This window comes from Plodia interpunctella, chromosome 10 (genome assembly GCF_027563975.2).
Source record: "Plodia interpunctella isolate USDA-ARS_2022_Savannah chromosome 10, ilPloInte3.2, whole genome shotgun sequence".
NCBI classification, from domain to species: Eukaryota; Metazoa; Arthropoda; class Insecta; order Lepidoptera; family Pyralidae; genus Plodia; species Plodia interpunctella.
The window spans coordinates 552,725-573,054 of record NC_071303.1 but is presented as its reverse complement, the minus strand read 5'-3'; the positions used below and the strand labels follow the sequence as shown (position 1 = coordinate 573,054).

Sequence of the window (20,330 nt, the reverse complement as noted above, 5' to 3'; positions counted from 1 at the left end):
TGAATCGCAGCCACCGCACGCACCACAATTACCACACCACAGCATACGCGTTCGGGTGCTCAGGCCGGCGCAGGCTTGCATCGCGTCGCGTGTCTTGCCGCTTTTGTCGTTCATCTAGGACAGCGAGTTACCATATCTGGGGTTGGCGCACAATGTTGTCTCTATGTAGATAATCCAAGAGAAAAAGTTGTAGTTAATAACATAATAATAATAATAACATAAAAAGGCGTGCGATCTAGAGATAAACGCGCTCGCCGCTCGCCGCTCCGCCCGCCGCGCCGCGCGTTTCTGTGTTTGAAGCGAAGTTACTGCCACCAATTTTCTCTCATTTCTAATTGATTTTATAAAGCCTTAGCTCGTTATTGCGTACACTTGTACTGTATCACAACAATACAAAACAGTTACTTTATTGCCCTTAAAATGCAAAATAATTATCCAGCTTTTTGATAAAAGAAACTATTTATTAATTACAATTCCATCCCAACTAATATTATAAATGCGAAAATATGTTTGTTTGTTACCTCTTCACACACTATCTGTTGGACCAATCTTCTTGAAATTTCGCTACGTGTAGTTTGAAGTATGGAAAAGGACCTTTCATTCCGGAAAAATAATTGTTCGCGTGGGAAATTCACGCGGGCGAAGCCGCTGGCTAAAGTTTACAAACTTTAGCCCGCGGCTTCGCTCGCGTATTTATAACTGTGAAAACCGCATAGCATTACATATCGCGAACCACCACCATGTTTATGTCGATTACAAGCAAATAACAAAAAATGTATTTCATAATAAAAACATTATACTCTGTTTTGTGCCGCATTTAATTAGGTCTAGCGCCACTGTTATCGTTCCAAATGGGTGGAGACCCTCTCAGCCCTAGTCTAGACCTTGCTAATGAAGATTAGTGTTCCACCTCGTGTTATCTGCTGCGTATTAAGAGATCTTTGCGGAATGAATACGTATTTCGAAAACTATCTGGAATACTTTAGTCACTTTATGGTGAATATTTGCGCAGATATTAATTGTGTTTATCGATGTGTAAGTACTCGTACTCGTAGAAGCGGCGGTGGTGTAATGGTTAAGACGCCCGCCTGTGGATCGAAAGGTCCCAGGTTCGTATCCTACTCGTGCCACATGAGTTTGTATACAAATCTGACTCATATATAGTAGTTTTCATCGAGCACCACTTGCTTCCGGTGAAGGAAACCATCGTGAGGAAACCTGCACACTGGTTGATTATTATTATTAACTTGTGTGTGAAATGGAGAAGGCAATGGCAAACCACTCCATTAATAACGCCAAGAAAGTTGTTGTGTGTGTTTCATTCCACGTAATGACCACGACCCTCAGCCATGAGGAATACGACTATGAAGAAGTACTCGTAGTAAGTAGTCTTATTTTCTTGCAGTATATTTTTTAGATGGATGGATGATAGGAGACACGCTTTCGCGCAAAATTGACTAAAATAGACGAATTTTTCATTCATTCAATTTGGTACACCAAGTATAAAATCTGGATTAACAGTAACACATAGGCGTTCATCCCAAAATTTTCCTAAGAACAGTGCCTCTCTCGCGTGTCACAGCTGAGTATGAAACCCAATAACGCCCTTTAGGTTAACTCTCTTTGGGAATGCTGCCGTTGCCTATTAGCTGTCAAGGCCTATCCATTAGACGCATTATACGACGTCCATACGACATTAGAGTGAATTCATTCTATGACTACACGCCTCGTGTATGAATGTAATAAAAATTGCATGCTTTAAGCACTCTATAGTTAGAAAGTGAAAAAGTTTCTAAACATCTCCTGGTGAGCTGTGTCAAGAAATATCTCTGTTTGGATATCAATTTGAGACTTTTAGCGCGACTTTAACAGCTACTTTAGACTTGGAAAGTTTCTATTATGCACGTTAAGATGATAGTAGCCAATATATGGAAAATTATGTTATAACACTTGAACTCGTGACACTCTAAAAATGTATTATTATTTGTAAACTTTTCCCTATTTTCTGTTTATATTCTATCTAGATGAGTATATCGGGAAGGCACGTCGTTTATTTCTTTTTCAATATGTACTGCTCAACTTAAATGTGCCATAATAAATTATTATATGGCTATAACTGGAGATTTTGACACTAAATTTAATAAAATTGATCCCGAAATTGCGCTTGCTTAGCTACCACAATACTGTTGTCAAAAATGTCTAATTCATATATAATTTCATTAATGTCTCCGAGACCGTTACGCCTAAACATAAGCAATAAAGTTATTGTGAGTTCCCGACGTGTGGGAAAGACAAACACACAGGTGCTAATACGAAATAAATTGAGGGATAATAAAATGCGAGAGCGTACGACTCCGGATCTGGACTGAAGGAGGGTTTACACGGAGCGAGTCCGTGAGTTACCTGGGTCTCTAAACTGCACAAATATGAAAACAAGAGGTACCTACCGCTTCTATTAAATAAGGTAGGAATGAGAACATTGTAATTGTTAACGCCATATTTTTAAACTGCGAATTTCATAAAATAACTTTTTGAAATTCATTTTACAAAATTTTCTCATTTGACTAGAACATGAGATTTAGCCCGTAAAAAAGTAATTACAAGCAAAAAGTTTCTATGTAAGATAGAAATAGAAATAAATAGAATGATTGATGTAATTTACATCAATCACAGCAACATAATCAAATTTATATGTATTCGTGTAGGTATACCGCAAGCTATTAATTAATTAAACTTTATTAATTCTAATTATTCTTATTGTTTTAATCTTATAAAAGAAATCACTACTGTGCCCGTGTAAACAGGCTTTGAAATGCGTAAATGTAAGACAGTAGGAAGGCAACATTGATCCGAACAAGCTGTTGATTGTGGATGTCATGTAGGCGGGGTGGGAACGAGATACACTCCGAATTTATTTATTGTATTCGAGGCTATTGAGGTGCTGGAGGTGGTCGACTGGTGACAATTATTGTGACTGAAAGGTCCCAAGTTCCGCTTTCTTTGTCTGCAGTTAAAAACATGTTCTCTCTCTCTCTCTCTTCGCGTATTTAGGTTGCATTCGGGAGTAAGACCTTATAATTTTGAAGAATTGGCTGTGAATTTACCGACCTGACTAACGTCAACCCTCTTTGAATTCTATTGTTGTCTATTAGCTGCAAAGGCTGGTCACATAGGTTGAATGAATGAGTGAATGAATGACTGTATGAATAAATGAATGAAAGAATAAATGCTAGTCGAATGAATTATAATTATATTTGAATTAGAATTATATTTTTACAAAAGGTATCCAGAGTGGTCTTATTCTACGGTGAAAACACACACCACATCCTTCTACACCAAATAAAGCCCTAAAAACAATAAAATATATATTATTTGTATGGCTTGTTTGCTACACAAATGGCGTAATATTACTAATTGAGTGGACAAACTCATATCATAAAACAATGATTTCATTCTTCCTCGAAACACAAGGCAACATTTTGTATCATCGCTATTAAACCAGGCAACAGTTAGAACTATTTTAGCAAATATTTGCGCTATAACAATGATCGCTTAAGCATAAACATACAGACATGATGTTACATTAGCGAGATTACTTCCTCAATTAGTAAGTAGATAGGTAGAGCCTACAACAAAATCAGTTATAAATATCGACGCAAAATTACACACAGGTACGCAAAATGTCACTTTGAAAAGTTAGTAATCTAAATAAATTTGGATAAGATTTTTTTTTTTCACTTTCGCATATGTCGCATTTTAATTTATTTAATAGAGAAAATTTAAGAAATTTATTTTTTTTTCTCACGAGGGGGTCTACACTTGAGAAAAAAATTATATTTTGCGTCAAGACTGTGTCATCCTCGCGTGTTCCCGGTTGCCTTCGTGTGTGTGCTGTGACGCATCATAACATAATAAAATAGTGTTTATAAGTAGTACAAAACATATATAAAAAGTGGTTTTAAAAACATATCTACTAAGTTCACACAACAGCAGACGCACGCAGCAGCAGACAAAAACTAGTGTTCACTTTGAATAATCACTACTGGTGCGGAATATGGCGTCCGCAAACAAAACCATAATTTTCCACAAGTCTGTGCACAAGCCCTGGTGGTCGCAAATATTAGCTCTTCAACGCCAATTTGAATGCCAGCTTCCCTCTACGCATAGTCCAGGAGTATTCGATATTTCTACAATATTTTAATATGATGAACGTCTATTAGTAAATATATATATATATGTCTATGATTCCTGTCATATAATTGCCTGTGGTTATTTTCTAGATAAATATGTACTAACTATAGGTACCCAAGTTATCATTAAAGTAAAGTTCGTTATTTTTTATTTCCGGGACCGATAATTTATGTTTTTAAATCACATTTACGGATTTGTTGTCATCGCTCTTTCTCTGTTCTGCACCTACAGGCTATGTGAAAATGCTTATTGTGTTCAAGTTCAAGTTCCTTTAATCTATTTGTCATTTTACAGTGAACATAAAACAACACAACTAATAAACAATATTGAATAAGTAGGTACTTACTGTGTTAAATTTTGTCTACAAATTTATTATAAATGACGACTTTGACATATCAATATTGTGTAATTGTTTGGGTCGTTTCGTTTATTCGAAACAAGTAATACCTATATTTGGAAAGGTAAGTAGTTAGTAAAGTGTTTATATTCAGAAGCGCAAATGTTTTTACAGAACCGTGGATTTCAAGCACCACGATCTTTGTCTAGCTCCTTGATCGAGCAAAGAATACCATAAATACACATAGAACACATAGTTTCTGAGGTTTCATTTTAGTCACAGAATTTAGAAGCAGCTGATAGAAGTGCCATCAGTTTTCATTTCGAATATACATATACTATGTCACTCTGATACTTAGGTTTGACCATAAATTACTTATCACTTCCATAATATTCTTGGAACATTCACGTAACTAAACTGCCTACGTTTAAAACACAAAAAAAAAAACGCATTAGTCACTTCTACCTGGCTTATATTATTCCAAGTTCAGTGGTTTTGAAGTTGTGAAGTACAGAGCACTCGGTTTAATTGCTGGCAGGCGCAGATGTGCTAATTTGAAACGTTTCTTAGTCTGTAAAAGCTCTGTAATGTATGGTTTCGAGTAATATTGGCATTCCGGCGGGATGAGGGCGAAAACTTTCCTAGGTAACATCTACAGGTTTAAATGTTATGTTAACGTATTGGATTAAAACTTGCCTCCCTTTTAACTTGATAGTTAGGTGTTCTTACGAAAAAAGTGTTTCTAGCAGCGACAGATACATTTTAATACCTATTGACGAAGTGCATGCATTGTACCTACTCACCACGCATGCCTGCATACAAGCCTCATTCATACATATCTCAAAAAAAAACATAAGTACTTAGGTATATAGTGTTTTCACAAAATTGTCTGCTTCGTCTTCTTTAATTTTAATCCAAAAATGTTTATGTAAATTACTAGTTTGCAATTACTTACGCCCATGCTTACTTACGGTGACACTGATATAATTATACAGGCAAATACGCCAACGGTCACAGTACATTGCCGATAGATTTCTTTCAGGAGTAAGCTATGTAATACAAAGTGAAAAGAGAAGGAATAAGCCCGGTTTTCCAAAAAAACATGATTTTACACGATTGCTCAAAAAAGGAAGTACTATGTTTTCAGGGTTCATGCATGTACGAATGTAAGTTTCTTCTATCCACCATAACTCTTATACAAGGCGTATATCAGAATTATAACGATTTGCGAGTTATCATTCTATTACCATAGATAATGGTTGCCATAAGCTAGGCTGATTATAATACATGGCACTCCACAAATGGCAAGCTGAAAGCTCGTGTTTTTTTTTTTAAATTTCTATAAAATTGATTAATTACTATGTTTACTACAGCAAGGTGTCCTTTCAATCCATGCGTGGAATAAAAACAAAAGAGAATGTAAAAATTAATATTTTATTAATATTAAGTCGTCACTTAGAAGTAAATAATTGCTAGCTTAAATACACCACACTATTTCATCTATTCAATGATTAAACTTTGTTATAGCATTTTCAAAAATATAATAATGTACATCTTTGTGAGAAGTACAATATAGTACCGCGTAAAGGTTAATATGGTTCTTCCTACATACATTTTCAAAACTTTTCTGACGTACAGTTTACGATAATATATTACTTGATATATCTACGTAAATGGACTGGCGCTGCCAACAGTTGCAAACACTAGGTAAGACTAATTTTCTTTATCAAGATTTCGCATTGTTAATTACGTCGGTTTTCATTGTATTTATTTTTCCTGGTTGTGGACACCAGCGCTTTGATTGTTCTTTTCTATCTGGGACCATTTCACCGATACTGTATCATATCCATGTATTGAAGTATATCTATTACGGACTTAAAACATGTTATTGGGAAAAAAAATCTGAAATGCTATAACTAAGCTTTTCAAACACATAAAACTCATTTTGGCTTAGTTTCCTGGTCAGTTACATATCTAATGTAAATGGTGTCTTCTGGTTTGGGGTCTTCAACTTGTGTGTCGTCGAGCTGTGAGCAAGCGATGGCTAGCGCTGAGCCATCGTGGGAGAAGCTCAGAGAAGACACCGCTGTGTTGTATCTATGGAACTGGCATAACCTCTTCTTGTTGAACCCGTCCCAGATGTTGACGTAGCCATCTGATCCGCCCGTTGCAAATGTGTTATACACAGAATGGAAGCTTATCGCATTCACCGGATAGATCTTCTCTAGACCTGAAACATATTTTTACAGTGAGGTTTGGTGTTGTTCATAAATCATTCAGATGAGCCTTTATAAAATTAGTCATGCATTTGTTTATCTGCTTGCTTTAGCTTAATTTTTATCGAAATTTCAGTTTTTCTGGATAACTGAGAGCAAGGATAGTATTGTGTGAAAGTCATGCAGCTAAAGAACTTTTCAAATCCAACCAATAGTTTAAAAAATAAGCATGCACATACAATAAAAAATTATTCTACTTTTTACACTGATTTAGATAAAATTTTGCCTTAAAATCACTAATAAACTTTACTAACCGCCATCCTTGATTCTGTGACATTTGAACGCGTATTTCTTCTTCTGCACTTCCGGATTGCTGTCAAGGTACTCCACGGCCACTCGGCCTTCAATGGAACTCAGCACATAGCCCTGCTTGTTGGGAAACACTCGGATGCAACGGGTCTGGTACTTCAGAGACGACTCCCTTCTCTGGTTCACGTGGCCCATGTTGCGGACATCCCAAACGAAAATCTTGCGCCCCGATGTGCCAACAACAAATTTCTCGCCTACTATACTCATTGTGTATACCTGGACAGAAAAAAAAAATTGTTTATTTATAGAGAAAACTAGTTAAAGAAAAATATATAATCATAATCATTGTAATATAAATCAGCCATTCAGAATACACTTCATTCCAACATTTTACAGGTTAGTGTCTTAACCAATAGAGTACAAACATTTCAAATTTGGTTAATTTGTAATGAAATCATCAAAAAAGAAAGTTATGTAATACTTGAGTGTACTTATAAATATCCCAGTCGACATCTTTTAATCATGTTTCTTACCCTCTCATTTCCCTGGTTGTAAGTGCCAACACAATTCGGCACTCGGCTGTCCCACATCTTGACAGTGCCGTCCCAACTGCCAGTCAGCACTGTATTCACCTCATTAGCAAACTCCACGCAACGGATGGCACCTTTGTGCTCCCCGAGAATCGTCTCTGTACTTGCATTCAGGTCATACATTTTGAGGGTTTGGTCCAGACCTCCACTATAAGAATGTACTGCATCCTGAAAGAAGATTAAAATAGTAATAATAATTGAATTGATTGAAAAGATAAAATAGATGAGTTTTTTTTTATTCATTAGGTACTTAATTGCTGCTGCAGTGTACAAAAACCATATTAGACATAACATATGAAAGCAAAAATGTTAAGTCGCATGTTTTTGTTCAATTATAAAGTCGGAGAATCAAAGTGGTCCGAATACTAACCCTGAAACAAACATCAAGAACAGGTAGCTCATGGTTGTATTTGTGACGTTCCACGTTCGCAGTCACATCATACAGTCTCACAGAACAATCCCATGATGACACCAACAGGAATTGGTTAGATTTCGGTGCAAATTTAACACTTGATATGCAGTCCTCCGGTAGACTCTTCAATTTGAATTCGGTGCGGGATTCTGCAACCCGCGTTACTGTCATTGTGGAAGCAATTTTGTTTGATATTTATAAAGCACTAAACAAACTAAAATTATCGTGTTTTCTTTCACATCAAATACCGTCGAAAACTAAAATAAAACTAATTTATCCGCAGAGAAGCGCGTTCTACTTAGCTCAGATTAAAAAAACCTAAGCTAAAAGCTGAAAATGCCAATGTCATCTGAATTTCTATTGTCAACAATCAAAAAGCGTTTTTTTTTAATAAAGTTTTGTTTTTATTTCTTTGTGATAATTTTTTTTCCATATAAAAATGTCCTTTCCAAGAAAATATCCAGGGAATCGGTAAATACAAATATTAACACAACGCATAAAAGCAACGTGTGATGTGATGTGTTTTTTCCTATGGTTTTCACCAACGAATATTTTTATTTTTTGTTTGGACTGGGAATTAAACTAAACGTGTAGGAATAAGCGGAACGCAACTTTATTTGGGGCATGAAGTCAAGATAATAAATTAAAAGTCTCTTTAACTTTATAAAATTTGCCTAAAACTAGTCTATAAATTTGTTGCAATCTATTAATTTCATATTAATAAATAGTTTTGTGACAATTGTAATATATTACTTACTTAGATTTTTTATAGTAATAAAAATTAGGAATTGTGAACGCATCGCAATATTGACATGTTTGTGATGAGGTGTGATATCGTGAAATCTCCGTCTCGCAGATATGGTTTTCATATAAATTTTTCGATTCGTTAAAGTTTTGTGATGTTGCGTACGGACTGTTATTTAGCGGATATATAACCCTACTAATAAAATACAACAGTTTCTACGAAAAGCTATCATAAATGAATGTAAAACCACGCAGCTAAGTCGATTCCAATAGGAACCAATGGAGTGATTCCCTGATAGAATAATGATGCAAACTAATCTCAAAACTAAAGAAATGTTTATAGTCAGAGCTTTAGAGAAGATATTGGCCGATAAGGATATTAAAAGGTCCTATCACAGTCAACTGAAGAAGTCCTGTGAAGTAGCCCTTGGTATGTATTAGACAGATCTTGCGCCGTACATATACTTTATTGTAATATATAACTACAATACATTTTACAACCGCTAATTAGGTTACATATGGATACACAGTTCACCTCTTTTAGATAAATAGTAAGTGATTAGTGGGTGAATGGGAAATGACCTTGAAAATGAAAGTGTAGACCTACTTTACTGCATAGGTACCTATTACCTTATCACAGTAATCAAGTACATACCTACTTGGTTGGGCAATTTATCACACAATGGTTTTAGCTCAAGTGGATTATGGTTTAGCGTTTTCAATTAATTGATATAATAGTTTCCTTGATTTATTTATCTAGTAATATTTGTAGCAAAAGATTCAACAATATTTTTCCCTCATTCCACTTCTTCTAACTAAATTCAAAGAGGAAGTTCTCTGTTTGATTCACTGTCTTATGGCAAAAGTAATGATTCATAAATTGTTTTCCTTTTGAATTTTGTGGAAGTTATACAGTTTTGTAAAGTTGTTGATATTATCAGTTTGCCACCAATTATGTACGCTCATTTAAATTGTAGTATTTTTATTTGTAATAAAAATACTAAGTTTTATTTTTTATTGTTTTGTTTACAATTACATCTTTAATAACCTTTCTGATAATCCCAAGTACTTTATACAAGTTCATTGTATATTGTCAAGCAGCGTAAAAGAATCTTGGCAATTATTAAAAAACAAAATTTACATTTTAATGTAAACGGTCTACTGTTTGAATGTTTCAGGTAGATTAATTTGCAACTGTTTTGTATTGAATTTTTTTGTTGGTTTTAATGCTCCTAATTAAAATTGTTTTCAACTATAATTATTATAATTTGAATAATAATATAACCGAATACACAACTGCACATTTAATTAAATTATATCTTATTTATCTATTATATGCCAATCTTAAATATATGTATGAAATAAAGAAATATTTATACTAACAATATGATAAGTACATATTAAAATTAATTGATTTTCTATTATTTACTGTTCCTGATTTTTACATTATAAACTTGCTTTAGGGCATTCTATTTGCCATAGAGTTGGACATAAAATGGAATTTGTACTTACAGAGGAAATCAAAGCCGAGCTAAAGAATGGTGGACAGCCAGAATCATCAGAGAGTCCAACATCGGGAACACTCCCACTTCCTAAAAATGATTCATCAAACATCATCACAGCTGAAAAATACTTCCTGCCTTTCGAACTGGCTTGCCAGAGCAAAGCATCCAGGATAGTAGTGACAGCACTCGACTGCCTGCAAAAATTAATTGCATATGGTCATCTCACAGGGAACATTCCAGATTCCACCACTCCACGAAAACTTCTGATAGATCGCATTGTCGAAACTATTTGTAGCTGCTTCACCGGCCCACAGACCGATGAAGGAGTACAACTACAAATTATCAAAGCACTACTAACTGTAATCACGAGTCAGCATGTTGAAGTGCACGAAGGAACTGTCCTCCTTGCAGTTAGAACTTGTTACAATATTTATTTAGCCAGTAAGAATTTAATTAACCAAACAACAGCTAGAGCTACTCTCACCCAAATGCTTAACGTCATTTTCACTAAAATGGAGAATCAGGCATTAGAATCAGATGCACACTCAACAGATACACAACTTAAAATGCCCAATGGAAATGTGGTCAATGATGAGTCACATGTTAATCATGCAGTTGAAGATGACAAAGAAACAACAGTTATACCACAAGATGAACAAGTTAACGATATAATAGAAGCTAAAATTATTGCTAAGCAAATTGTTGATTCAGTCATAGATAATGCTATTTCTATTGCCTCTAAGAAATGTTCAGAAGATTCAAGTGAACATGCAACAGAAAACAATGAGAATATTTCTGAGTCTTTAGACAATGGAAGCGTTTCTCTAGATAGTAATGGTCAAGTCAGTACAGAAGCCACAATCACAAGGATTCCCTCTCAAGAAAGTGTTGATGTTGCATCAGAAAATGACAATTCAGTGACAGCAAAATTCACTCATGTTCTCCAAAAAGATGCATTCCTTGTCTTCAGAGCCTTATGCAAGCTCTCTATGAAGCCCCTGCCTGAAGGCACCCCTGACCCAAAATCTCACGAATTGAGATCAAAAATCCTATCTTTGCATTTACTTCTATCTATTTTGCAAAATGCAGGACCTGTCTTTAGGAACAATGAGATGTTTATCACTGCAATAAAGCAGTACCTTTGTGTAGCTTTGTCCAAAAATGGAGTCAGTTCTGTACCAGAAGTATTCGAACTGTCTTTAGCCATCTTCTTGGCACTACTTCAGAACTTCAAAGTTCACCTCAAGAAGCAGATCGAGGTCTTTTTCAAAGAAATCTTTATGAATATTCTGGAAACATCAAGTTCTTCATTTGAACACAAATGGATGGTGATTCAAGCCCTAACTAGGATTTGTGGTGACGCGCAAAGCGTAGTCGATATTTATGTTAACTACGACTGCGATTTATCAGCCGCTAATCTTTTCCAACGGCTCGTTAATGATGTTTCTAAAATCGCTCAAGGCAGGCAAGCCTTGGAACTCGGTGCAACGCCCAATCAGGAGAAGTCTATGCGCATTAGAGGTCTTGAATGTCTAGTTTCTATATTGAAATGTATGGTAGAATGGAGTAAGGAACTTTACATCAATCCAAACCTGCAAACAACTTTGGGTGAAAGAACGACTAAAGAAGACACTGATCATCATAGTATGAAATCCCATGGAGGGTCTAGTCTGAGTTTGGTTTCCACTGGGTCTAGCAATATTGGCAATAGAGAAACGTTAGATTCACCTGAACAATTTGAAGTGCTGAAGCAACAGAAAGAAGTTTGGGAAACTGGCATTGATCTTTTCAACAGAAAACCTAAAAAAGGTGTCGCATTTCTTCAAGAACAGAGTTTGTTAGGTACTTCAACTAAAGAAATTGCTGAATGGTTGTTAACAGATGAGAGACTCGACAAGACTTTTATAGGGGAGTATTTAGGTGAAAATGACGATCATTCCAAAGAAGTTATGTATGCGTATGTAGATTCGATGAATTTCTCCAACATGGATATTGTGGCGGCTCTACGATACTTCTTAGAGGGCTTCAGATTGCCTGGCGAAGCTCAAAAGATTGACAGACTGATGGAAAAATTCGCTTCGCGTTACTGCGAATGCAATCCTAATAACACGCTATTCATGAGCGCGGATACAGTTTATGTTCTGGCCTTCTCAATAATAATGTTAACGACTGATTTGCATTCGCCGCAAGTAAAAAACAAAATGACAAAAGAACAATATATAAAGCTGAATAGCGGCATAAGCGACAATAATGACTTGCCGCGCGAGTATTTGTCTCAGATTTATGACGAAATCGCCGGCCATGAGATCAAAATGAAGAACGTATCTAAGCCCGGAAAACACATGATTGCGAATGAAAAGAAAAGGAAACTTATATGGAATATGGAGATGGAGCAGATCTCTACAGCGGCTAAAAATCTTATGGAGTCTGTATCGCACGTCCAAACGCCTTTTACGACCGCAAAACACGTGGAACATGTGCGGCCAATGTTTAAAATGGCTTGGACTCCGTTCCTCGCTGCATTTTCAGTGGGGCTACAGGACTGTGATGATCCTGAGATAGCTTCTTTGTGTCTCGACGGCATCCGATGTGCGATCAGGATAGCCTGCATATTCCATATGTCATTAGAAAGGGACGCGTATGTCCAAGCTTTAGCGCGGTTCACACTTCTGACTGCTAACTCGCCGATCACAGAAATGAAGGCTAAGAACATTGACACGATAAAAACGTTAATAACGGTTGCGCATACTGACGGAAACTATTTAGGCTCGAGTTGGTTGGACGTCGTGAAATGCATTTCACAACTAGAATTGGCGCAACTCATAGGAACAGGCGTACGGCCCCAGTTTTTGTCAGGGTCAGGAATAAAACCACAACCTGATGCTCTGAAGTTTAGCTTGATGGCTCTAGACCCCAGTGTTAAGGAACACATCGGAGAAACCAGTTCCCAAAGTGTTGTAGTGGCTGTGGACAGAATATTTACTGGGTCTACGAGACTCGACGGTGACGCCATAGTAGACTTCGTTAAAGCATTGTGTCAAGTCTCACTGGACGAATTGAGCCATCCCACCAATCCTCGAATGTTTTCTTTACAGAAAATTGTCGAGATTTCCTACTACAACATGGGACGTATTAGGTTGCAATGGTCCCGTATATGGCAAGTTCTTGGAGACCACTTCAATAAAGTCGGGTGTAGTGGCAACGAAGATATATCGTTCTTTGCTGTCGATTCTCTTAGACAGTTGTCGATGAAATTTATAGAAAAGGGAGAATTCGCCAACTTTAAATTCCAAAAAGACTTTTTGCGACCTTTCGAACACATAATGAAGAAGAACAGTTCCCCGACGATCAGAGACATGGTAGTGCGCTGTATTGCGCAGATGGTGAATTCACAAGCGCCGAATATAAAATCCGGTTGGAAGAATATATTTTCCGTTTTCCATTTGGCGGCCAGCGATCAAGACGAAGCAATTGTTGACTTGGCATTCCAGACGACAGGCAAGATTATAACGGAACTGTACGAGAAGCAGTTCCCAGCCATGATCGATTCATTCCAAGACGCAGTGAAGTGTTTGTCGGAATTCGCGTGCAATGCTAAGTTCCCTGATACCTCGATGGAAGCTATAAGACTCGTACGATCGTGTGCGTCTGCTGTTGGCGCGTCGCCGCATTTGTTTGCAGAACACGCCGGATTAGAAGGCGAACAGGGAGCCCCTGAAGAAGACAGGGTTTGGCTTAGAGGATGGTTTCCCTTACTATTCTCGCTGTCATGTGTAGTCAGCCGGTGCAAGCTCGATGTTCGTACGCGAGGTCTCACAGTTCTATTTGAGATTATAAAAACTCATGGTGACTCATTCCGTCCGCATTGGTGGAGAGATTTATTCAATATCCTATTCAGGATCTTTGACAATATGAAATTACCTGAACATCAATTGGAGAAGAACGAATGGATGACCACTACGTGCAATCACGCTTTGTACGCAATCGTCGACGTATTCACCCAATACTTTGATATTCTTGGGACACTACTTTTAGAGCAGTTGTATGCACAATTACACTGGTGCGTGCAACAAGATAATGAACAACTAGCCAGATCAGGAACCAACTGTTTGGAGAATCTAGTCATTTCGAACGGAACCAAATTCAATGAGGATACGTGGAGTAACACGTGTCAAATAATGTTGGATATCTTCAACAGCACTTTACCAACTACCCTCTTAACATGGAAACCGGAGGAAAGCGATGAGGGAGAAGCTCCTCGACATGGGATACTAAAGAAGTCACAAGGGAGCGACGAGTTGAAATCTTCAAACAGGATTTTCAACAGCCTGTTAATAAAATGCGTAGTCCAACTCGAATTGATTCAAACAATAGACAATATAGTTTTCTATCCGGCGACTTCTAGAAAAGAAGACGCAGAAACTCTGGCATTAGCCGCTGCGGAATTGACAGGTTCGTCCCCTGGCGCCGAACAGGAATGTCAACGAGAAGAACAAGGGATGTACAGATTACTTAGTTCGCCGCATTTGCTACGACTCGTCGAATGTCTTATGTGCAGTCATCGATTCGCTAAAACTTTTAACACGAACAACGCGCAAAGGAACGTGCTTTGGAAGGCTAACTTCAAGGGGTCCGTGAAACCGAACATGTTGAAGCAAGAGACGCAGTCCCTAGCTTGCGTTCTGCGGATACTGTTCAAGATGTACAGTGACGAGGCCAGGAGAGACCACTGGCCGGCCGTGCAGAAGAGTCTGATCAGTATTTGCTGCGAAGCGCTGGAGTACTTCGCGAGTGTGACGAACGAAGCGCACAGAGATGCTTGGACGTCGATCCTGTTGCTGATCCTAACGAGAATACTGAAGATGCCCGACGAAAGAGTAAGTTATTTCATATATACCAAAAACCTTACAAATTGTTCGTATTTCGCCCAGAAATAAATTTGTAGATATTTCCTGCTCCGCTCATAGAATCCTATGTTTGACCCCGGCCGGATCATTAAATATATCTGTTTTAAATTTCTCGGTTTAGCCGTGAAAGTGTGTGACAGCCTAGACCTTTCAATTTATTCATATACGAACTCAAATAACATTCTTGCAATTTGGACCTTAGCCCAAACAGGTAGTGCATCTTTATCTCTGAGTGGTAATATTATACTTATGTCCTTTCGGCCGAAAGCTCTCGAAACTAATAATAACATGTGATGCACAAAAAAAATAGGTTTCTGTGTTTGTGATCTAGATATAGGTACCTAATTAACTTTTGTAGGCAAGAATTGCCTCATAAATTTTCTTTTATCCACTAGCAATACTAAGCATATTATTTCTCAACCACAAAAAATACCACACAATTATTTAAGGTGCATTAGCGCGTACGTCCGTTTCCTATGTAGTCAATTGCATATTCATAATATGGTTAGGGTGAGACGAATCCTCGCATTTAATTCCGTTACGTAATTTTATACTCATCAACTGTTTGCATACAAATTAAGCCAAATAACGGTAATGGCAGGACCATACTCAAATTGAGTGTTTTTTTTTCGATAGTCCATCCAGCATACTCCGTGGTAGCCTTAATATTAGTTTCAAGCTTGTTGGAGCCATTTCCTATTTTTGTGTTTTTCATTACAGTTCATTTTTTTTTTTATTTTCTTTCAAGAAGAAATATACAGTTCCACAATAATGTACATTTCATAAGTCTTTCGTGTAGATAAATAATCTTGTAGGTAAGGTTTTTATTGCTGTTTTACTCTATTCGTTTCGACAATTAAGTTTTTATTTGGCATGCAATAACCATGTCTTATAGTGACATTATAATCATTATTATTATAATAAAACTCTAACATAATAATAAAACTAATAAAACTCTACTTCTCAACCAGTCCTAAAGCTGGGCACTGACGATTAAAACATGTTGCATTACATACTTATTATGCTAACTCTTTGTCAAACACGTACTAATCACTATAATCACTGTGGATCTCAACACAGCACGATAACACGCGCAGACAGATGCGCAGTTTCGTCCTTTTCAATCCGTATGAGATCATCGCGGTATATGTACAGTACATAGAGTTAAAGGTACACTAGTTGCGTAATACAAGTACCTATTTCAATGCACTATTTCTGTGGTTTTGCGGTCGCGTGCATTGAGATATGCGATGTAATCTCATTTACTAACCCGTGATATGCCTGAGAATTATTATCACAAACTTTACTTTCACATACTATAGTAAATCTGAGTTTTTATTTTTACAAGCTCACTTTGTATGACAGTTCCGAGCTGGTTAGATGATGTAGCAAAATAGCTGTAATAAAACTACACATCACAAAAAAGTGTATGTAACCTGACAAAAATTTTATTTTTTCACTGACGCAATAGGCCTCGATCTAAGATAATACTCATATACTTACTATTGGATAGTAATTTAAAATTGGCACCTTTCATGAGAGCAAGCCAGATTCTCATTTCTAAGGCACAAAGTTGGCAACTAATCAGTAACTTTTTTTATCGGGTTGCTGGTGTCCATAGGTGTTAGCTTACCAGACGAACCGCGTGCTCGATTGCCTACTATAGTATACCACCTTGGCGTAATTGTCACCACGACCGTTCGCTGTCTGGAGGTCCTGTATTCGATTCCCAGCGCCGGCAAACATTTGTACCTTTAATCACAAATATTTGTCTGCGCTTCTGGGTGTGCTGTGTTTGTGTCCATCGGAACTGTGATACAATTAGTGCTTAGTGTGGGCCGTCGACTATTGTCCACTTTTATATATTCACATTTGGCGCCCAACACTTTCTAACCAGTATTAATAATATTTTTTAAATTCCAGTTTGCGGCGCACGTTTCCAGTTACTACCCTCTCCTCTGCGAGATCACGTGTTTCGACCTCAAGCCCGAGCTTCGTTCCGTTCTCCGCCGCGTCTTCATACGCATCGGACCTGTTTTCAACATCGTCACGAACGCGCAGTAAGCGCTTCTAAAGTTTTGTCACACTAGTGAATAAGTTTTAGGAATTTCGAATGTTTTTTTATTTATTAGAAGTGTAGTGCGGAACTGCGAATATCTCACACCCAATGGCGCAAGATATCATTGGATGTTTTATTAAGCGCATTAGTTGTTGTGGTAGGGCTCGTGTATAAAAAAAAATCCTCTTTAGTGTTTTTAACTTGGAAACTGTATTGTATTTGATTTAATTTACTTAATTCTTATGCAATCGACAATAATCTCTATAACAGTATTACCAATATACCAACCCTATTTTAAAAGTCAACTACGTAGTTTTGGTGGTGGAAAATAAGTACCTAATTTAGAGAAGAGTTCATTCAGATTCTGATATTTATATAGATGTTTTAAAATTGTTTCATTGTTGACTTGGTATTCGCTAGTGTGATAAAGCTAAACATAGCGCTCTCCTGTAGTAAATTTTCTGTTACATACGTCAATGTTTTGTTCATGCGGATGTCATGTCTCGTGAGCCCAGACTTTACTACCGGTGGGCCCTAACAAAAATATGGCCTTATAGTACTGTAGGTAAACTGACTTCGTTGTAACGTTAAATAAAAATACATTTCGTTGATTCCTTAAATTTTAATGTAATATTGACAGCAATCAGTACTTCAGTAGTATTAAAAGTGATCTATTATAAATAGGGTAGTTCGTCGTAATTTATATAAATTATTATTTTATTATCATTGGTTAAAAATTATAATTGTATTATAATAAAAAACATAGAAGTTGTATCTATAAATTTATAGTTTATACTGTATATTTGAAGTTTTTACTGTTTGGCTTCGTTTATTGACACGCGGGCGTTGTGTAGAGCGTTAGCGTTTGTTGATTCACTCAAAGATGGCGCTTATTACACTCAAGAACTCGCGTATGAATATTCCAATGAAAGAGGAATTACAATGTTCATGTAACGCTCCGCGCCACGCGCCGCTACAAGCTGCGACCCGAACTCACTCGCCTGTTCTCTTGTTTTCTAGCTAGACTGATCAGACTGTGATTGCAATGTTTTCATTTCCACAGCTTTCCGTGTTATCCTTTCAAGAGTGACTTCAGAACTCGCACTATATTATTACATTATCCTTAAATAAAGATTATAAATGCGAAATACTTTTTATTGTATCTTGAGACCTTCCATAGCTTTCAAAACATCTATGTCCCAAATGACAAGTTGTCCATCTAAGCCGGACGTGCTAAACTTGTCCATGTTAGCTTTAGTCCCTTTGTAAAGACAAATATGAGTGATAGCATTCTGATGGATTGAATCCAAGAAAGTATCGTTAGTTTCAATACGAGCTTGACGATCGAGCGATTGGAATTTTTTCATGGCAGAGAGACCTCCAGACTCCTTCCTCTGGGTATTGTCCAATTTTGCCACAAACTTAATCTCTTGCCCATCAAAGCAATACAGCAATGGAATGCAACTATGTCCTGCCACCACAATTGAGTTGTTTGTAATCCAGTGACAACCCAAAAATGGCAAGTATTCAGTCTTTAGTTTAATGACAGCCTTCCCTTGTGTAGCGTCAGCTACATTTATGGAACTATCATGTCCGACCCAGGCTACTTTGTTTCCATCAGCAGAGAATGACACACTGTGCACCCATCCACCTCCAGACGGCGAATTCGGGAACTCTGCCAACAACTGTCCTAAAGGCAGCTTTGATCCCCAAACATTAGGGCCTGGTTGGTCTTCAATATCCTTGATGTAAGCAGAATATACTCTAACCTTAAAGTCAGCCGAGCCAGCAACCAGAAGGATATTATTAGGATGCCAATCAAGAGAAGTGACAGTGGAACGGATGGGCTTCTTGATATGCTTGGAAACCCACCAGTTATTTTCCTTCTCAAAATAGCAAATGGAGATCAAACGAGCTCCGGAACCAACAGCAAACTTATTCTCCATCGGGGACCATTTCACACATGTGGCAGCACGGTTTATCCTCAAGAGTACAAGGGTGGTGGTCCACTTGCCATCTGGGCCTTGGGTCCAGACATAAGCATTACGATCCACAGAGCAGGTGACGATGCGGTTGGTGTTCGGAGCCCAGTCTATGCCCATCACCTTGAGGTCATGTTCGCGGAGGTTGTTAGTCTGCTTCCAATCATTACCTTCTTTCTCGTAAATATGAACTTCATTGTTGTTGGGGGAGAATGCAACCTCTGTTGACAAAAAAAATTCAATATTACATACTTGTTAATGCTCCAAATACTTTATTCCTATATGTATACTAGTAGACCCGGCTTCGTTCAGGGCATAACAAATTATACACTTAACCTCCCTCATGAATCACCCTTACTGGCAAAAACTGCTAATGAAAAAGAAATCCATCTGGTAACTACTTTTTGATTTTATCTTGACTAGACCACCAACTTTATATGTTGAGAAGGGTAAAGAGGATATTTGACACGGTTACTTACGAGTTCTATCCTTATTCCATGCATGACAAGGAATAGGAGCGCATGAGTCACCAAAAGTAAGAGTTTGAGACATCTTCACTGTTCACCTCCTAAAACCAATAATACAAATACATATTCATATCTTCCCTTCTAATGTATGCTCAATGATTATAATTCCCCTGTTTTAAGCTACCTTTTAAAGAAAATATTGATATAATCAGCAGACACACCCGGCTATCTAACTAGGTGTGGGGCGATGGTGTTTCGCGGACTCTGGTCAGTCAACGCGAACCTGTTACCTGAAACACCCGAAAACAACGTGATGCTTATTATCTCAGAGGTTGGCAATGATATGTAGGTAATGAAAACTTAATTTTAGAGTACATAGGTAGGTATTTATTTTACATAGGTACTTACAAACTCAACTCCAGCAAAGCAAGAGTAGAACACAAATGTCAATTGTCAATTAGACTAGGTAGCTAACTAGCTGTCAACCAAGCAAGTGTCAATCGGTCATGTCATGTCAAAATTTCCTACCTATTGCCAAAGTCAAAAGATGGCTAGTTCTTTAAAAAATGTCAATGTCGAAAGGTTTATATAGCTGTATAGGTATTTATAAA

The 20,330-nt window shown here is 37.3% G+C and overlaps 3 protein-coding genes across 3 annotated transcripts; 1 reads left to right on the top strand and 2 right to left on the bottom strand.

The window, feature by feature from the left end:
• Positions 1 to 5,943: 5,943 nt before the first annotated feature.
• On the bottom strand, positions 5,944 to 8,401 carry Bub3. Its single transcript, XM_053751100.1, has 4 exons — positions 8,014 to 8,401; positions 7,587 to 7,811; positions 7,059 to 7,329; positions 5,944 to 6,758 (listed from the first exon to the last, which is right to left on the bottom strand). The coding sequence occupies exons 1-4, from the start codon at positions 8,224 to 8,226 to the stop codon at positions 6,469 to 6,471; spliced, it is 999 nt and encodes a 332-aa protein (XP_053607075.1). The 5' UTR covers positions 8,227 to 8,401; the 3' UTR covers positions 5,944 to 6,468.
• A 249-nt stretch (positions 8,402 to 8,650) lies between these two features.
• On the top strand, positions 8,651 to 18,418 carry Sec71 (Secretory 71). The gene is made up of 3 exons (XM_053751087.1): positions 8,651 to 9,229; positions 10,314 to 15,181; positions 17,135 to 18,418. Exons 1-3 carry the CDS (start codon positions 9,103 to 9,105, stop codon positions 17,273 to 17,275), a joined length of 5,136 nt encoding a protein of 1,711 aa, XP_053607062.1. The 5' UTR covers positions 8,651 to 9,102; the 3' UTR covers positions 17,276 to 18,418.
• On the bottom strand, positions 17,873 to 20,239 carry Arpc1 (Actin-related protein 2/3 complex, subunit 1). The gene is made up of 4 exons (XM_053751097.1): positions 20,128 to 20,239; positions 19,904 to 20,009; positions 19,732 to 19,820; positions 17,873 to 19,473 (listed from the first exon to the last, which is right to left on the bottom strand). The coding sequence occupies exons 3-4, from the start codon at positions 19,802 to 19,804 to the stop codon at positions 18,425 to 18,427; spliced, it is 1,122 nt and encodes a 373-aa protein (XP_053607072.1). The 5' UTR covers positions 19,805 to 19,820; positions 19,904 to 20,009; positions 20,128 to 20,239; the 3' UTR covers positions 17,873 to 18,424.
• Between the last annotated feature and the right edge of the window lie 91 nt (positions 20,240 to 20,330).